The sequence below is a fragment of the Mesocricetus auratus genome, unplaced genomic scaffold, assembly GCF_017639785.1.
Source record: "Mesocricetus auratus isolate SY011 unplaced genomic scaffold, BCM_Maur_2.0 Super-Scaffold_100014, whole genome shotgun sequence".
Lineage (NCBI taxonomy): Eukaryota > Metazoa > Chordata > Mammalia > Rodentia > Cricetidae > Mesocricetus > Mesocricetus auratus.
In genome coordinates, this window is record NW_024429197.1 from 44,246,825 (window position 1) to 44,267,705 (window position 20,881).

Genomic DNA, 20,881 nt, shown 5'->3' on the forward strand with positions numbered 1-20,881 from the left:
CCCAGAACTAGAGAGGTATATAAGATAGGAGCAGCACATTCAGCATTCAGTCTTAAGGCAATTAGTCTCCAGCCACTTGAGGTCAGGATCTCCCTAGCCTTGGTGATTTGGCTGCTTTGCTTCTCTGATCTTCAGCTTGAACCCCAATATCTGTCTCTGGGTTTTATTCTTCATGTTACAAAAATGTTTTAAATCTCATCTGGATCTGTCTGTCCTAAAGCCTGATATTTTTGGTACAAGGCAAATAAACTAAACAATTAAACTAAAATAAAAATCTTCCTTAATTTTTCTATTCAAAGCATGGCTTAAAACCCAGCAGCAACATAATTGCCTAGAGATCTGATATAAATGCCAACCCTCAGGCCCCAGTCCAGAACCATGCAAGTTAACAAGATCCTTAGGTGACATGCAGGAGAAACACCTTCTCCTGGGCCCAGAGTCTTGATGTCCAGTATAATGTCTTTTTCTTGAAAACGCCTGTGATTTGAAGCCCTGTATCCAGCAATAAGTGACCAAGCAATCTGATGCATCCTACTCAGCGATGTCAGCTAACTGCATGTCTTCCATACACCAGCTGCAGATTCCTCTGTCCCCAGTGTAAGTGGTGCATACCTTCATTGCACTGCAGTCCCCTCCAGCCCGTGGCACAGGAACACCCATAGGGGTCTGGGAGACAGAACACGTAAGACTTGCATCCCTCTGGCCCACTACATGTTTCTTTACAAGTCCTGCCAAATGTGTGTGGCTCACAAGCTGTGGGAGGAAAAGACACAAAAGACTGACTTGGAAATCAAATTGTAGCCCCTTGAAACGCTAGACTCTACTTTTAAGGGAAATTCTAATCTGAGTGTGGGCAGAGGCAGGGACAAGCCTGCCATCATGATCCACCTCACAAAAAAACAAAACAAAACAAAAAAAACTGTCTTACAAAGAGGGGCTCAGGGCCACCACTCAGCTTCATAGGCTACGAACCTACACCTTGACTGTAGCATCACAGATTGGTGCTTTGTTACAACTTTTCAGTGGTCTGCAATAAATATCCTTTAGAAAAAGTATCTAATCCACACAAAGAAGGAAGGTGCCATAGACCTAAGAAAAGCCATTTAGCCTCCTTCTCATCTATGTCCAGATTTAAGACTCCATTCAGCAATGATGACTCTTTCAGGCTATGGTTTAGTCATCAAGTATATTCACTTACCCTTCTCACACGTCTTCCCCATAAACCCAGGAGGGCAAATGCACTCCCCGGTATCTTCATGGCAGACACCATTGTTCATGCATGTAGTACAGAGACGGTTACAGTCGGGCCCCCACTTCTGAGCTTCACATCCTTTTGTGGAGAAAAACATGGAGGGGGATATAAAGCATATTTACTCAACAGTTATTGAACAACTAATACATGACGGTCATTTTAGTGGGCAATGAGGAATGAAGAGAAAGCTAAGAGTGTAATATGGGGAGAGAGAATTAAACAGTAAATAATGAGAGAAACAGAGACAAGGAGGTTGCATCGCTGCAGGCATGTGACCAACACTGTAAGACTAGTGCTTGGGGACAATGATACTAACTAGTTCCTTACCCACTAGATCACAAATCCTGTCTTGCCAACATAAAGGGGCATAAAGGAAAGCATTCCATGAGAGTGGGCTGTGAACTGGATGTACAGGACCATGGAAGCGACAAGGAAGATAAGGCTAGAGAATGTGTTCCAGGCAGAGGCACTGCGAGGGAAGAGACTTCTGCATGTTCATGGTGTGAGCCAAGACTGAAGCATTTTCACTACAGATCAATGGCATCCCAAACTCTGAAGAACCTGACAGAAATCTCAACCTCAGACCCACCGGACAGGAATAGGAAACCCTTGTGCCAGGAAGTTACATGCGGCAAGCCTGCACTTCGCCTCTACATGGAGTAGGTGAAGGAGGGTTAAGTCCAAAGAGAAGAAATGGCTGGTTGCATACACTACTTCAGCTGGAACGTATATAAGAAACAAGTGAAGCAAAATACCACGCCAGGCAAAACTCAGCTCAAGGTGGCAAAACACTTCCTAGATTCATCTTTCCGGGCTACTTCTAATCCTCGGTGATTTTCGATTGTCAATTAAACTCAAGAATAACTTCAAATGTACAGAAAGCTCAGGAGTGCAGGTATGGCCCTTTGTGGTTGGAAATCCAGTTTCACTTTTCATCTGTAGGGGAACTCGTGTCATTGTCCCCAAGCACTCTTCTCACGGTTCCTGGATACGTGCCTGCAGCTGACGTAACCCTCCAACCCTCTTTGGCAAGAACTCCTGGTTATCAGTATTTTTCTTTAAAATAATCAGAAAGACTATCAACACACACCATTTCTCACAGCCTCCCACTTAATAGATAAAATTACAAGATATCTGAAAGCTAACAGTTATGTCCCTTGACGTACAATAGGAGAAAGGACTTTGCACAAATAGTGGGAGCCAGGCTACCAGGCACTTACACACCCTAAACATAATGTCTGATGATGTAAGTGGAGCAGCCTCCTCTCGCAGGAAACGCTTCTCCTGCACAGTGTCTGCCTGCAGATGTAGCCCAGCCGCGTCCCCAGCCCCAGGAGGGAGGAGACACTAACTCTAGAGGGTAACAGGGGTGATCTCTTAGGATGGAGAAGTTAAGAGTTTGTTGCTTATCAAATAATATTCACTTGTGTGACTTGCTTTTTATTTTAAGCTTTGTGATTCTATTGTTAAGAAACATATTCATGACAAAGGGGAAAAACCTTATGGTGTAAGAAATCTTTTGTCAAGGAGAAAATTTATACTGACATCTATAAATATCATCAGCCGGGTTTCTAAGACAGAATGTTAAAGCCCCGTCTGTTTGAATTCTTTAGCTCACAACAGAGGAGATGCCTCATGGCTATGGGAAATGAAAACATGCTTCCAGCTTCCCTCGCTAAACACCAAATTAGCCACACTGGGGAATTATCGTTAAATAGGGTGATAGAGTGATTATAGCCCTGCTGGAACTAACTTTGAGTGATTCCAGACACTAGCAGTACTTCTCAAGTAGTTTCATTAAATATGCTAACACAGAGGCATCATGATAGGCTCCAACCAGAAAACAGTAAGGAGTTGAAAATGGGATGTTTTGCTTTATGAGAAAAAGCCAGATAAGCTCCAAATTCTAATCTCTATTCATGTTTTAACATTTACAAAAATCTGTAAACTAGACATGGTGGCCAGGTCTGAAAGCCTAGCACTTGGGAGTCTGAAGTAGGAGACTCCCATGAGATCTTGTCTTACCAAAAAAGAAAAAAAGCAAAGATGTAGAACATTTTTCCAGAAGACAATGTAATATATTAAGAAATAAAACTTTGGTTCTTGTGCTTGGTTCTTAGAATTCTGTTTCTAAAACGTTCAAAGAGGTGAACACCTTCTGTATGCTAATAAAATGACTTTTGTGTGCTAATTATGGTGGTGAATGGGGTACTTGAATAACATTATGATTAGGGTCACCAGAAACACCAAGGCATGAATGGAGAATTAGGACTAGTCCCACCTGTAATCTCCAGGAAGGGCTAGGGATTTGAACAAAATTGAGAGATCTTCTGGACTAGAAGGTTCCTGGAGAGTGCATGGAAGTGCCATCTCCCCCATCCATTCACCATGACCTGCACTATCTCTGCCCTGTGGCCTTTAATCTGAATCCTTTATAGTATTCTCTTAAAAAAAACTTGAATTATTTCCTTGAGTTCTGGAAGATGGCCTACCAATTCACCAAAACAAAGAGGAGGAGCTTGAGGAATCTTAATTTATAGCTATTCAGTCAGTGGTTTTCAACTTGCAAGGCAAATAAGGGCAATGATCTGTCAGGAGCCCTCACCTGTGGGATCTGACACTGTCTACAGGCAGAATCAGAACAGAGGTAAACTGTAAGATTCCCAGGTGATACCTTCTGGAGACTTTCTTGGTGTTGATGGTACCCACGCGCTAGTGCCAGAAATCATATGTTCAAGTGAGAGTGAAAAGTAGGAGAGCACTTCCGGTTTTACCATTCTCATTCAGACATGCACCAGTCTAAAAGCCGGAGCCAAGACAACACAGCCATTTTCCCCAGACTCTGAGTCCTTGAGTATATAGCATTATATCAGACAAGAACTGCCTTTAAAGAGATGTAAACTGACCCTTTACCACCTAGGCTCTCCTGTGTAGCAGAGTAAAGGGGAATTGGCAGAGAGTTGAGAAGAAGTAAATGGAAAGCTAGACATCAAAAGCTGAATCCTACAGATTTACTAACATCCTGTCTTTTACCTTTGAAGACTGGTTTTACATGAGCATACACAAGAAGCCAGTTCTGGGAACATGGGCAAATTTCTCTTGAGTCAAGTTTAAAAAATTCTGATTATAAGACACTTATTTCATTTTATATTTCTTGAGGTGTCTTGGCATGGGGCATAAACTAGGTGAACCACACATTTTATACTTCTTCCATTACATTGTAATGCCAACTTATCTAATAATACGCATACCAGCTCTGACTGGAAATTACCCAAGGGATAGAGGTTTATTGTGTTATACTGTCTTTAACACCGATGCAATGTTTTTCAATACAGTTATCAATACACTTGAATTAATGAATGAATGAACACAATGCAAAGCAAAATAAATTATCCTCGTGAATTAGAGAACTCCATTGTCAGAGGAATGACAGAGACTTAGGCCAAAGACATGCGTGATTAATAGCACAAATCACTTGGCATGGCTGAAGGGAATTCAAAGCTAGTCTCTTGCTTTCTATAAATCAATTTCTCCATAAAAATTACTGGTGCTGGCTCCTTCCATCTTGATGATTATACTTGATGATTAAATTACAGTGGAGGGAAGTTTTCCCTAGTTCTAACTCTTGCAGTTTTCAGATCTGAAAATAAAGATCACATTAGAGAGTTAAATGATCTAACAGACATGGGACTTGAAGGAAACAATGTTACCTAGAAGCCCAGATGATCCAGATCATCTGTCTGTAACAATCACATCCTAGTACCCAGTGAGACCATCCTCATCACTGCAACTCCCCTTTCTAATGGGGATGGTCCTGCAATACTACTCAGACTTGTGTTTTATGGCTCTACCCTTGCCTGCGGCTCTGTGTTTTAGGCTGGTAAACATCTATGTATTTAGCCAAGCTAATTCTTTCTACTGAGAATGTAAGACCCAGAGGTAAAGCATTGTGGACCTGAGCTGTGGTAACAGCGAACTCACAGATGAAAAGCTTAGCCCAACCCCACTGTCTCTGAACCCTACCATCTTCCCTAGAGTCTATCTTTTCTGAAACTTGCTTGTTAGCCTCTGTGTCAAATTCCCCAGAGTCCTTTTTATCCTGCTACACCATCACTCCATTTTGCTTATGTACCAATACCAGTTTCCATAACTTACAGCTGCAAATCCTAACAACTACACCAGTATAGAATGGTGGCCTCTCCATCACTTACTCCGTACTATCAGCCTGGTGAAGGCCGAGGTGAACAGGTTTCCTCCTATGTACCTGGCGGAGTACACACCAGCATCCTGGGGCTGAGCATGTGGCAGGTGCACTTCTAAAATTTCAGGGACCTCATGCCGGGGCACTGAATGGATGAAGGAACCTGGCAAGGGAAAAAAAGTGAAGGAAAAAAGAAGGTTGTGCTCAAACACTCTTATATGTTTGTCCTTACAAGCCAATAACCTCACAGTCAGACAACCTCACATCTTACCTGGGTGAATCTGAGACTCTACTTATTATGTCACAGTCACCTCTTACTGAATGCACCCACAACTTATGTGTGTATACATGTATCTACATGGATATCTGAATTCCTACTTCCATTTGCTCAATTAAATAACCAATCACATTGTCTAAGAGGGCTTCTGTTATAGACAAAAGCTGGCTAGTTTGAATCATAGCAGCTTTTAGGACAACTGCTATTGAAATTGCAACATGACAATATCCAATGTGTTAGGTGTTATCCAGTGTCTCACACCACAGTAATGGGAGGGGATGCAACAGACTTACCATTTTTATAAATCACTGCATCTTCCTCTTTAATTAACACCTTTCTGAAAGATATGTTCACATTATCTCCCCTGTCCACAGTCATAGTTAAAGTAGCAGGTAGGAAGGAAGCTTTGAAAAGAGAAAGACAATGAATAAATAAATAAATACAAACATACAAAAGTGAGTTCACATCTTCCTCTGTAATGAATAAGAACCAAAGTCCAGAGGATGGGACCCAGCACATGCAAGCATTACCTGACCTGTCTGATACAAAGAACAATAGTGGATAACAGACTGTATGAGCCTGTTAAAGAATCTAACAAAAGGAATGGTCGTTTCCTTTATAAAAATATAAAGGTATATACACAATATACATATGACAAGTTTATCATGCAAATGACTGAGGAAGAGGGGACTTCATGATGATTGATATTTGCTATTACATTGTTTTCTGATTTACTAACTATAAATATTAACTATATTAGCTGTTAATCTGCTGCCTTTCCCCAATCCCTATGATGTTCACTCAAAGTACAAAAAGGGTTTTAATGGGATATGAGTTTCCTCCCTGTAGAAAAGACAGTAACATTCGCCTAACCACTTTTCCTTTGTTCTTTTGATGTTGTGGTAATTACTGCTCTAGAGCACTCCAGACAAACTGGAATGACTATAATGCTGCACTTGTTTATGATATTAAGGCTGAAATATTGAAGAGGAAAGACAAGGATAGACATTACTGTCTCACCCTCTACCCTTCAGTTGACATGTATGAGCTGACTCTGTTGTGGGACTGACCACCACTAAGGAAGGATTCTGTATTTGACTTATACTGCCATCAGTTACTCCTGCTTCGGTGCCAGTCTTGGAACACAACATTGCCTCTGTTGCTTGGCTTGCTGAGAAGATGTGAAAGTGTCTCACATTCTTCCAGAAGCAACTGTCTGAATTCCTTCAACACATATGCCATGGTCTGCAGAGACCAACATTCCATGGAATAAGATGGAGGATTATCTCTACATAGTTTGTCTTAAATCCATGTGTAAAATAGGACTGACACCAAGAGAGACAAGCAACACATACAGCCTCCTTAAAGGGCAAGAGATGACGGAAGTTAACAGAGGACTAAGCAGAGAACAGGTCAAGAAAAGGAAACCATGGCACACAAAAACCAGAATAAAGTGACAGAAGACATACTAAATACATGTAAAAAGATAAGGGATCTCAGGATGTGTTAAAATACATACATATAACGTTGCATTCTTTTAATAGATTACATGTGAAGCTGAATGGACACCTCATCTTTGAAAATAAAGCAATAGAAAAATAAGTACTAAGATAACTAAAAGAAACTAATTTTTCAATACTTACATTGGAAAAATATTTTTACTGCTGAGAATATTTAGGAATCTAGACAGTTTTTTTGTAGTGATATGGAACCATCTAGTAAAATCATATTAGGAAATCTCGTTCACGGTCCTTCAAAACCCATGAAACAAAACACTAACTGTGGTGATATTTTGTTTATGATCTAACAAATAAAGCTTGCCTGAAGATCAGAGTACAAAGCTAGCCATAGAGGCCAGGCAGTGATGGCATACACCTTTAATCCCAGCACTCGGGAGACAGAGGCAGATGGATCTCTGTTAGTTCAAAGCCACCCTGGGCTACATGAGAGTGAATCTGTCCAAAAGAGAAACAGAGTTCACGCAAAAGTAATCCCAGCACTAGAGAGAAAGATAAGGCAGGGGAGGAGATAGGAGCTCAGTGGAATCTGAGGCTTGGTGGAGAGAAGAACAGTCTGAGGGTGCAATCTGAGGATCACCCCTTTGGTCCGAGCATTGGTAGAGAAGGGAACTCTCTAAAGGCTGGCCGCTTTGCTTGTCTGATCTTTGTCTTTAACTCCAATATCTATCTGTCTCTGAGTTTTTTATTATTTGTGCTACAACTAACAGTAAAAAAAACTGACAAGTCTCTAGGCACCAAAAACTGCCAAGTAAAAATACAGATGGCTTGAAGATTACTATAAAAGGTTTTCAGAAACTTGCGGAACCCTACCCCAATTATATAAATGTTAAAAAGAACACCTCCATAAATGAGAGAGTATTCAGGTCAAAATACACCCAAATCAGAAACCAGCAACAAAATACCCTGCTCTTGGTGGCAAAAATCACAAAATTCCTATAGAATTTCAGTCTAGTACTAAGGCTTGAAATCAGAGAGACTCTGCTAAGGACCTTGAGATGTATGGTTAGTATCTCTTTTTTTGTTTGTTTGTTTTGCCTGTGTCTTTTACATGAGGGCTGGTTTGAGAGAACCTCTCAAGTGTTCTGTGTATCTCTAGCTTAGACAGATAACTTGTAAAGGCAGGTGATGCCTCTGAACCACACTGAGAAGTCTTTGGTGGTCTGCTTGTTTGGGGTATGTGTAGTGGCTGCTAACTGAAGAAAAAAGCTCCCTGCCAGGTCTCTCCTGTATGATCAGGAAAGTGAATACCTCCGTTGCACTTGATGCCTGGAACACAACATGGAAGAAGCAAGGTATAGAGGAGAAAGCAGTATGGGCATCGGGAACAGAGGGCCTTGGGTCTGAATTCATCCTCTGGCACTCATCAAGTAATTTCACCTTTGAAACTTCCTCACCTATAATTCAGAAATTAAATCTACCATGAAGGTTGTTATGAATATTAAACAGCAGAAGCTAAGTCTGAGGGAGCTCATGCTGTCCTTGCCAAATATCAGTAGATGACATCACTGCTGTGATGAATTTGTAACATGGGTGTGAGTGGCAGGAACCAAAATGGATCACCGTGCAGAGAAGGCAGGCAGGGACAGGGGACATAGGTACATAGGGGAGGCTTTAGAGCATTCCTTCCCGTGTTGACAATTTGGCTACCCTAACACACAAAGTTCTTCCTGACTGTGAGAGGCTGTTGTGAGAACGTTTCTGGTCATTTCATCTATGTGGCTTTCTCTGCAGTTTGTTTATATTTTCTCCCCTTTGTGTGGAGATTGTTTAGTTGAGCGTGGGACTTCTCCCTGGGCATTGTATTCGGAAAGGAACTCGGATTCCACGGTAGGCTCGACTCCAATGTAGTTTTTTCCCCCTACTCTGTGGCTTTTTATTATTTCAGACTTGGACTCTTAACTCCCTGTTTTCTTAGGGGCACCTCACACCAAAGGGCCGTGGCTGTCTGACTCCATGAATGTCTCTAAGCTGGTCAATCTTTGCCAAGTACTAGCAAAGGTGTCAAGTTGCATGCTCGACTTCAGGCTTCCTATGGTACATGAGCTTGATATGTATTTGGTGTGCATTTATCAAAGCCATATAATTGCCTGGATCCTAACAATAAGCACAATTTAATAATGCTATGAACCAAGCACTGTTCTGAACACGTGACAAGAATTAACTTTTCATAATATCCCCATGACATAAGCACTGCCATTATCCTCATTTTATAAATGAGGAGACTGAGGTACAGAGAGTTTAAGTAACCTGGTTCAAGATCACAAGGATTCCAGGAAGCCAGGATTTATTTTGTTTGTTTGTTTGTTTTGATTTGATTAGCGAGTTCACAGGTTGCATATTAAGTATATAAGATTTGGAAGGCCAACTACTTCTTTTATAAATGAGGTTGCCAAACTCTATACTGGTAGGTGGCATGCATCATATCACTTGGATGGGAAAGCTATGAACACACTTAATTTGTTCACTTTAGGGCAACAGGAAAAGGCAGATGAGAGTGGAAGTTGGAAGCAAGGGTGTTTCTCCTGGACGAAAAGTGCTGAGCTACGTTGTCAATGTCCGTGTGAGCATTGAAATACAGACCCAGGACCACACTCATCCCCTGCAGCTCACTATTCCCTCGTTGGCATCCCTACTCTGATCTCTCTGGTCTAAGACAGATTTTATTCCTTCTCTCAACTTTTCTTTACACCTTATCTGTTCCTATCTATCCGTCAGTTCTGGATTTAGATGCTACAGGGGCCTCACTCACCCCTAGAACTCAGGTTAGATGGCCTCATGGTAACTCTTTCCTTGTCACAGCCTTGCTCACAGTATATGTCCCCCACTGTTCCCATGAGGCTCCAGAAGAGCAGAACTACATTTATCTTGAAAGACAGCGCTGGCAGATACCTGCTTCCAGGCCTTGCAATCAGGCTGGTGTTTACTCTTCTAAGTCCAGCACTGACTAGCTAGGGAAGACAACTGAATACAAGAATGATGAGCTCCATGTATTAATGGGGTCTTAGTCGTCCTCATTATGCATTTGGAAAAGACTGATTTAGATGGAAACATTTGTAATGTTGCCAGAGGGATGTCAAGCAGGGAAGTCTTCTGGAAATAGTCTGCAATATATGATATACCCTAAATAATTGTAGGAAAACACATGAATGTGACCTGAGACTGGGAGGCCATCAGTAGAGGGTTTGCATAACATGCACAAAGTTCTGGGTTCAACCCCCAGCTTTGCATAAACCACGCATGGTAGTATACACTTGCAATCTCAATACTTGGGAAGTAGAGCAGAAGTCCAAAGGTACATACTTCGCTGTATACATACTAAGCCGGAGGCCAGCCTGGGCTACATAAGATCCTGTCTCAAAAAGAGGAATGAATTTGATGCATTTGATTTCAATGTTTTTCCTGTTTTTGCTTTTTGATACTCTTAATGTGTTCATGTTATCTAGATACAGATGACTCCTGTCTATCAGCTTTATCACCATGATTGGGCAGTGTTCTATTGTAAAGTTAGTTCTCAAGGGAAACTAGAGAAAGAAAAACGTTCATTTCTTCTCCTGGCTCATTCTAAAACAGACCTTTGCCTCTAAAACCCTTACAAACTTTATCTGTAATTCACTATCCCAAAATGAAAGTTTCATTGAGGGCTGAGCAATCTGTTGTTGGCTGTTTTAGATTCCATTGATTTAAAAAAAAGTTGAATTGTTGGGGTGTGCAAGCCAATTTAAGCTGTATTTGGCACATCTCAAATAGATTTTCTACTTCCTCCCCAGTTGTATGAGTCAGCAGCAAGGAGGAATATATTGCTGTTTGTGTCCTTGTCATGCTGTGTTCCTGGATGGGCATGTGAGTTCCAATGGTCGTGTGTGTGTGTGTGTGTGTGTGTGTGTGTGTGTGTGTGTGTAGGTGCACATGTGTGCTTGTGTGTTCTGGTATGCGTGCACATGTGTGGGCTAATGTGGAAGCCAGAAGACAACTTCTGGAACTGTTCCTCAGGAGTGTAATCTGTTATTTTTAGTGAGATGGGGTCTTTGGTTCACCTGGAGCCTAACCATTAGGCTAGGCTAACTGACTAGCCATCCTCAGGGTTCTGATGGGTTCTGCCTCTCCAGCTCTGGGATGGCAAGTACTACTTATTTTCCCCCACAAGAGTTCTGGCAATCCAATTCAAGTCCTGTAGTTACAGGAAATCAGCACTTTTGCCAAAAAGCCATCACCCTGGCCCTCCCCAGATGTTTTACTATGGAGCTAATAGTAGCCATAGCACAAAGACACAGCTTTGAAAATCTTCCTAATATCATAGTCCATATCACTCTCTGTATTTCCCCCGCTGGATGACAAACAGGAAAGGCAGACCAAGTCACCAGTCTCAGATGTTCTTACTGTCCAAGTACAGGGGAAAATGTGTCACCTCTTTGTCTACTTTGTGTGTGCCTCCACAACTAGTATACACCCTAAAATTCTGAGCAGGAAAACTAACCCCACTAGAACTAGGTGTGGTGGTTCTTGCTTCTAATCTCAGCATTTGGGAGGCAGAAGCAGGAAGATTGCCAAGAGTTTGTAGCAGCCAAGGCCACAGAGAAGGACATTGACTCAAACAGAACACCAAAAAGAAAAAAAAAGCACTAAATTACTATTCTAGTATACTATAATAGCTATTGGCCCTTTACTGTGAACCAGATAGGGTTACTGACCTCTAAGTGCCTCACTTGATTTTTCAGAAAAATTTGAAAATAATATTTATCTTCCCTAATTTTCAAATAGGGAAAATCTATGGTTTCAGTTAAGAGTAACTTGTTCTGAGCCAGGGCTCCTATGCTCAGATCACACGGCTGCCTTTACTCTCAGGCCTCCGTTCTTTGATCTTGTTCCTGCCTGGGGCTTTAAGGAGAGACCTTGTACTTCTAAAGCCAGTGCTTGCTCAGAAATACATACATATATATATATATGTATATATATATGTGTGTGTGTGTGTGTGTACGTATGTATGTATATGTATATTCTTCTTCAAAATCTAACATAACTGTGTAGGGTGGGTGCTGTTATACCCATTTCACAGATAATGACCAATAACACCAACAGAAGTCAACTAGCTTATTTCAAGCTATCCATCTGGTGAATGGTAGAGAAAGAATTCAAATTTTGGGGGTATAGGTGTAAAAGTTACCCCATCTTACTGTTGTTCACTATCCAAACCTGTCTTGTCTCATTTAACTAAATTTAAAATATCCTTTACTTCTATGACCGAGGCTCTTCGTCTGGGCAGCTCATTAGTGATGGTTTTTAACTCCAAATATTTACATTTCATCAAGGGTGACCTCAAGACAGCCCCCAATAGGGGACGTTGACACCTCATACTCTAAACGAATGGGGCACAAATCTCAGATCATCTTCTTTAGGAATGTGGAAACTCAGCAAAACGACACAACACTTTACACAAATCAAACCCAAATGACATGTGAAAAATAATAGAGCTGACCATCAGCCATGATAGCTTTGGCACACCTCATATCCCTTTGTTCAACCTCTGTTCCCTCGGTGGAGAGCTGCGTTCCTGGGAATGTCTGTGGTGTGCTTTTCCCACTTGCCCCGATGTCATTTAAAGGTGAACAGTATGGTTTTGCTAAGAAAATCCTTTGTTTGTGAGGAATAGAGATTTTTATCACTTTTGACCTTAAATTCAGCTTGCCACCTCCAAATATTTTACTTACTTCAAATTCAAAGAAATGATTTTATGTGGATGTCACAGAGGGACTGACTCTACACTCGCACTACCCAAGGTACAGTCAGTGGTAGAGTAGGCAACTTGTCTCTGGGCCCTTTGATACAAACACAGAATCTCATGGCTTGCTCAGCAAAATTCTGAGCCAATGATTCCATTTAGAAAGAACCACAAGTGGTTTATAAATACCTTTGAGGATGTAAAAAGCCCTGCCAGAGCCACAAAGCGTCACAGCAGGTAAAGGCACAGGCCACCCGAGTTTGAGCCCTGACGGCCAAAAAATGTGGAGAGAGAACAGCAGCTTCACAAAGTTGTCCTCTGACCTTAACACCCATGCTGTGCTCTCTCTCTCTCTCTCTCTCTCTCTCTCTCTCTCTCTCTCTCTCTCTCTCTCTCTCTCTCTCTCTCTCTCACACACACACACACACACACACACACAGAGTCAGAGCTAAAAGAAAGGTAGTAAAATAAAAACAAAAGCTCTGCAGACTTTTACATCGAAGTATACTACTCAATTCAATGTACATCAGCTTTATCATTGAAAATTAGATCCCTGGGGAGTATGGAAACATGGATCAGCGGTTAAGAACACTTGTTTTGGCATAGGACCTGAGTTCAATTCCCTGCACCTACATGGTGGCTCCCAACTGTCTCTAACTCTAGTGCCAGTGACTCTAACACTGTCTTCTGGCTTCTGCAGGCATCAGGAACACACATGGTGCACAGACATACATGTGGGCAAAACACCCATGCACATAAAAATGAAAATCTTCAAAAGAATAAGAAATTAAACCCTTTGAAGTGCTCACAAAGTCACTGTTTTATGAAATGGCCACTCTTGATCCCTATACATAGGCAACAAAAACTTAAAAGGAGTGTCTTTATGTGTGGCGTCAGCCATTTGAAGAAGTTGGTTGATGGGTGAGGGTCCAGATCACTCCTTCGAGATCAAGACAAGGTCATCACAGCATGAAATCTGTGCCTCCTTCACAGAACACAGCATCAAATCCACCAGATAAATCAAATCCATCAGATACCTATCTACCTGCCGGTCCAGGTCCAGGGGCCTCAGAGTACTGTTTATGCATCATCTATTCCAAATGCCATTGCACCAAGACTTCAGTTTTGGAAGAATGGTTCCATGATACACACCATATGGAGCAAGATACATGGGCAGAATCTGTTTTCGTTGTTGTTGCTGCTGTTTTGCGTTTTGTTTTGTTTAGAAGAGGCTCTTAAAATTCTCCTTCCATATTCTAGTATTTTCTAAATGGAGCCTAAAAATAAAGCATGTTCTCCTTCCCAAACGGCAGCTTACAAAGAGGGTCACAGTTCCCCTTTCTTTAAAATCATGCTCTTTGCCATATAAGTTTGTAGCAGTCCTCGCTCTGACTCTACACACAGCTGTTTGACTTCTCTGGGGCAATAAAATGTGGCATAAGTAATAACACACATGTCCTGGCTTAGAGTTCAAGAAGTCTCAAGTTTGCATCTGTTCGCATCTTCCTCTGTTCCTCCTCCATCTCCATGAGAACATACCTAGGTTAGCCTGTTACAGACAACAGACGTAATGAACTGAGCTAAGCTCCTCCAGCCAAGGTCAGTCCAAAGTAGCCATAGCCAACAAACACTACATATTTTCCATCTACAAATGTTTACAGCTGTGTGTCTATTTGTGGCTATGTTCCATACTATCACTATTTAAAAAATAAAGACACCATTGATACAAAAAACCATTTAATTTGGTTACAGGTGGATATTTCCCATTGAATTTGTCTATTTTAATTAATTTATTAATTTCTGAGGATTTTTTATATTATTTGTGTATGAGCGCTTGCACATATGTCTGTGTGTCTGGTGCCTGGTGCCCTTGGAAGTCATAAAAGTACATTAGATCCCCTGGAACTAGAGTTCTGAATGGCTGTGAGCCAGTATGTGGATGTCAGGAATTGAACTCTGGTCCTCTGGGAGAGCAACAAGTGCTCTTGACCTCTGAGCTAACTCTCTGGCTGTGAGATTTATTTTATTTTAAATGTGTGTGTGTGTATGTATGTATGTATGCATGCATGCATGTTTGCATGTATGTATGTCTGAATGTGGGGATGTACACATGCAAGCAGGTGTCCTCAAAGGCCAGAAGAGTGTGTCAGTTTTCTAGAGCTGGAGTTTCAAGCACTGTGTGCCTCCTGATGTGTGTCTTGAAAACCACACCTTAGGAACAGGTATCAACAGACCAAAGAAAATATCAAATAAAAAATACATTAGCAATGTTAAAATGGGCAAACATTTTGGCAGGTATATTTTCATATTATATATAAGCAACATAATTTTATATTCATAATAACATGAAACAATTTGAATGCATAACATGTTTCATTTCAAATTATGAAAGAGACACGATGTATAGTATTGGCCTGGCTGGCCTGCTCAAGGGAGAGTGTTAGACTGGGCTATACCTTCTATCTCTAATGTGCTAAATAGCAGAGATAAGCAATGGTGAAGAACACAGTGTCTTCAGTCTCTACACTCAAGTAGTTAGTGCAACCTCAAGACAATAGCTGTTAAAATATGTGTGTCCTCAGTGGATTCAGCCTGTCCATCATTTAGAGGTATGTTACCTTGTTGACGCATCTTCATGGTTCGTATCCTTATGGCCTGTCCTCGAACTCGACCTTCACAGAAATAAGCACCATTAATCTTACTGGCCTTTTCTCTCTTCCAAACAACTTTTTTTGCCCATTCTCTGGTCACATCTTGAGTAACTTCCAGTGGGTCTTGGTGCTGGTTCATTAAGGCTTCAAAGTCCCTTCCTATGGTGATGGGCTCATGGGGGTGCCATCCTGAGGCAATGCAGGTGAGGGATGTTTCGGCATCAGACACAAGAGGTAGGGAATTGATCAAGATCAGGTCCATGGCTCCTTCCGCTATTCCTAGAAGGAGAGAACATGATGAGAGACACGAACACAGCTCCACAGGTCAAGTTCTTCTTGCCTAAAGCTTCGTTTAAAACTAGTCACAGGAATAGTCATTTTTAAATGCTCTGATATTAAAATGTGCCCATATTCTACTGGATAAAATCAAAACTCTTTACCAAGGAATCATCTACTAGGCCCTATTACCTCCAATCCCCACAGCAAATTCTAACTGCAGTACACCTAGATTATTATTCCCCCAAACGATATTTGTGTGTATAGATATATATGTATGCATGAATACACACACATATACCTTCCTAATATATTGCTTGAGACATAGTTAAGCATCCATTAAATGTTTGCTCAATTGAGATAAGTAATGAAAATAGTATAATATTATCATAATTAGCTTTTAATTAATGAATCAATGACAGTATACTGATCACTAAGCATACTAAAGGTACATATGCTTAACTACATACAATTATGCTACTCATTAAAGAAATTTCAGAGGGGGCACCCAAATGTGTCAATGTCACAATAAGGGATGAAAAGAGACTTCCGCTTGAAGAAGCTTAGACCAAGAGCAAGACCAAACCTATTTCTCTCCTTATGTCTTCAATCTGCATGTAACTTGTGGTCTGTGGGCTGACTGTGTTAGCTGTCTGATGCCCATTTCTGATTTGTATCTGTCCTGGCTGCCTATCTGTTACCTGTTGTATACAAAGGGCTATGCACAGTATTTATTGGACAACACAGGAAAGGAATGAGGGATACTTTTCAACAGAAAAACAAGGGGACAAGTTTCTTTAGTAGCCCAGGACAGCACCTAAAACCACACACAGATGTAATCATCCTATATCCACATGTTGCTTCCAACTATTACAGGATATTTGTTAAGTTATTTTTAACCTGGTAGCTGCTTTTAGCAAGTGATTACCATGATATATACACATACATACATTATTCAAGGTCAAGAGCACAGGAAGAGTACATAGTTTAGGATTAAATCCATGCATTAACTTGGACTGAAACACTGATTGCATGGGAAGTGCAAGGCAGAGTAAGTTCAGTTACATTCTTTTCTTAAAGGGCAGTTAAGCAGGTTAGAAGGCAGAGTACACAGTAGGGCAGCCAACTGCATATACAGTCTGTACGGATCTCAAGGTAGATTATGAACTGGGTTGCTAAGTCTGGCAAACATTTAGTCTTGTCAAAGGCAGGAGAGATTTTCAGAAAAAGATATTACTATGGTTCTGCATGGAATTCCAAAAGAAAATAGAGAGGTAATGACTAAGTGACTCCTGTTTCCCTCTGGGCCTCATTCACCTCATCTTTCCGATGGTGCTGGAAAGACCTACACCTCATACATGCTAAATACCATAAAGTACTTACAAGCACTCAGTCATATATCTAACACCAGATGACCACATTCCAGTCCCTTTACTCTGTTTCCTGAATGTCTAATACCAAACTTCACCCCTTCCTTCTCCAAATATAAAAATAAATGACGTTTGAGATTTATTGAAGAAAACTTACATTTAAAATGAAAACAGAGCCGGGGGAATAACTCAGCAGTGAAGTGGTCATCTGGCATACCTGAGGCCCTGGGTTCAAACCCGAGCATGGAGGCCGCCAGGGTGTAGATAGGTAGATAGATCGACTGGAAGGTATAGAACAAAATAAAATCTTCCTGTTTTGTTTTGCTCTCACTTTTTTTCTTCACCCATCCATATGCCCTACATCGACCTCCCTCTTTCCCTGTCCCTTGTCCAGTCTCTCTCTTCTTTTGATACTTGGGTTACAAGGGAACAAAACCAATGTCATCGCTTTCACAGAATGTCCCAGAAAGGGGGCTAAGGATCTGAGGCTGACTGGGGTTTATTTGCGAGCTCTTTCTTTAGCACTTAGCACAGTATTGCTCGTACATCCTGTTTCCCATGCCAGTTGCCTGAGTTTGATGTATGCCGTAGTGTTGTGAGGATGGTCTTACTGAAAGTTACATGTTTATCCAATTAATTGGGAAGAGGGATGTCAGGGTCAAGCTAATGTAAGTAGGATTACTAGGTAGTTGGATTTTATATACAAGAATGAGAAGGGGTGGGCGTAGCACAGTTTTTCAAGCTTGATCTTGAAGTATGCCTCTTACTTCTAACCTCAACTGTAAGAGCTCAGGAAAATGTAAATTTGGGGATAATGCTTAGCTTCATTTTGTTGCCATGCTACAACACTCTGACCAAAAGGAACATAGAACAAGTTTATTTGGCTTACACTTCTAGGTCAAGGTTTATCATTAAGGGAAGTCAGGGCAGAAACGTAAGCAAGAATTATACGCAGACCCTGTGGAGGAATGCAAGATTTCTAAGCAGACCCTGTGGAGGAATGCTGCTTGCTGGCTTGCTCTCTGGCTTACCCCTGCTTGTGCTTAGCTAGCTTTCTTATATGGCCAGGGCCACTTGCCTCAGGATCGGTGCTGCCCACAGTGTGCTGGGCCCTCTTACATTAATTAATAAGCAAGGCAATCCTCCACAGACACAGCCACAGTTCAAACTGGTCCAGGCATTTCCTCAATTGAAAGTTCCCTTCTCAGACAACTCTAGGCTGCATCAGGTTGACAAACAATGTCAACCCAGAGAGATCATAAAATTGTTGCAGATAGAATGAGCCAGAAAAATCTCAAAGTGAAATTACAGTCTCCAAAAATAACTTCACTCATACATCCCCTTGCAGACACAAATCCAGCCAAGCCCCTGCCTGAGCACCACCCCAACTCCTGATACCCTCATGGCAGGCGTGTTCCACAGAAGGTCTTCCTCAGGAAGGAAACACACTCATTCCTCCAACTGAAGTTCCATCCAGTCCCTTTTCTAGGTCCAGTCAACTGACTTGCCAAAACCATGAGATCTGGTCTCAACTCACCCTTAGCACCGGCCATGCCCATCTTACAACTTTAGGAAATAACAGACAACACAGTTGAGTTGAAAACACCGACTAGTTATGAATCAGGTTTCTCTATGATCCAGTTCCCTTCAGCTACTACTCCTTACTTTCAATGCTGAAAAATGAAATTGTATACTTGAGAGTCTGAACTTGGTCACATTTTGCCACCTTTTTCAATGTATCAGTTATATATATATGTAACTGATATATATATAAATATATATGTATGTATATATATATATATCCTCCATTGGTGAGCTCTACTGTCAGTTCTAACAGGAACCATTTACAAGAGATAGAGCATTTATGACAGAAACGGGATTGCATATATGGGCTTTAGGTAACAAAATACCTACCATGTTCCATATACATTTAAAACCACCTCTCTAGTTTCTTAAAATAGAATCTACACCCATAAGTTTCTCAATGATACATGAAACTAAACTCAGAGGAGACCTAGTAGGGGAGTACTGGGTGGTCGGGAAGAGGTGGGATGCTGGCAGGAAATCTTTCACCACCTACTTAGGGCTGCAAAATTCAAACGTAATATATAAAATATAATTGAAAATGTAGGTGCACAAAAAGCACATGACATTGTCCTTCCCTTAAAGTAAGCAGATCAAGAGGCATAGTGGGCTCTTCTGCAGGAAGCCAACACCACTGCTGCTGCTGCTTCCATGCCTTTAGTAATCCTTGAGAAGCTGCAGCAGAGCTTGCTGGCACTTAGCATCCACATTGACAAGTGGCAGAAAACAGCCTTTGTCCTCACTTCCATTAGGGATGGAGAATGAACACATTCCCATAAGGCACTGATCTCACCAAGAGGACCAGAGAACTCACTGTTTTACTGTATAACTAGGAGTTGAGAATCAGGCAAGTGCATCCTGGATGTGAGTGGCCTGTGTCCCTCCAACAGACTATTTTCATGCAGGAATTGTGCCAACCCAGTTTCTTCCAGGGGCATTCCCACTTTTCCTCCCTGCTTGCCAGCCAAATGAGGTTCTTGTCTGTCTGCTGGAGGGAAAGACATTTTGTCCCTATGTTCAAATGACAGAAATTTCCATAGAGAATAATTAATACAGGTTAGTGATAATTATGACCAGACAACTTTGGTGGCAATCTTTTTATTTCCAAGGATGAAGCTGAGCATCCATGTGGTTAGATTTTGTTAGACACTTGGCACATGTGTGTATTGACATGCAAACTTTATCCTGGGACGTGTCAGAGATGGAAGAAGTGTGGTACTATCAAGCTGAGGACTTTTTAAAACTGGAAGCTTGGAGTTGTCTGAAGAAGCTGCATGTTTTACAACAACTACAGAAAGTGGTCTGCAGTCGTATAAAAGGTAATGCTAGTCAGTCCTCAAATTCTCACTTTTCTCTGGTACCCTTTCTCTCGCTCCAGGGTAATAGACGTGACTTAATATTGACTGGGGGTGGGGGAATTTAGAGCATTTACAAATCTTTCTGGGTAACACTGAGAGAAACTAGAACAATAGAGAAGAGACATTGAAGAGAGGCAATCAAAAAGTAGGAGAAGACATAGGCAAAGAGAATAGAGATGGCCCAGGTTGAGACACCTGAGCCTGACAATAGGCTCTGTCCTACCTAACTTTACTCAGAGAGGCTTTTGTGGTTCGGGTCTGAACCTCCACAACAGCCTCTTGTGTTGACTGAACCTCCACTCACCATGCTCCTTTTGGAGGTGTTGGAGAAGGCAGAACCTTGCTGGAGGAAGTCAGTCACTGGGAGCCAGCTTTGGAAGGTTACTTAGTCTCCAGCTGCTCCCTCTCTTCTGCTTCCTGTGGCTGAAGTGTGAGTAACCTCTGCCACTGGCTCCCACCATGCGATGTTCCACTTCACAATTCAGAATCAACACAGACATGAATCACAGACTAAGACCTCTAAAGTCACAAGTCAGTTGAAACCCTTCCTCCTTTAAATAGTTAGCCCACTAATTTGGTCACAATGTAGATAAGACTGACTAACATAGAGGCAAATTATCTAAATGAACCTTCTTTTTCATTACCAGGAAATGTGTCTGGTATGGCATGACTCTGA

At 41.5% G+C, this 20,881-nt stretch overlaps 1 protein-coding gene across 3 annotated transcripts in view; it reads right to left on the minus strand.

The window, feature by feature from the left end:
• The window catches only part of Tek (TEK receptor tyrosine kinase), a 102,647-nt gene that overhangs the window by 56,331 nt on the left and 25,435 nt on the right, over positions 1 to 20,881 (minus strand). For all 3 annotated transcript variants that reach the window (XM_040757155.1, XM_040757156.1, XM_040757154.1), the window contains exons 2-6: positions 15,585 to 15,896; positions 6,024 to 6,134; positions 5,464 to 5,616; positions 1,199 to 1,330; positions 613 to 753 (exon numbers count right to left, since the gene is read on the minus strand). In XM_040757155.1, coding sequence (XP_040613089.1) covers positions 613 to 753; positions 1,199 to 1,330; positions 5,464 to 5,616; positions 6,024 to 6,134; positions 15,585 to 15,896 — 849 coding nt within the window. The remainder of the gene's footprint in view (positions 1 to 612; positions 754 to 1,198; positions 1,331 to 5,463; positions 5,617 to 6,023; positions 6,135 to 15,584; positions 15,897 to 20,881) is intronic.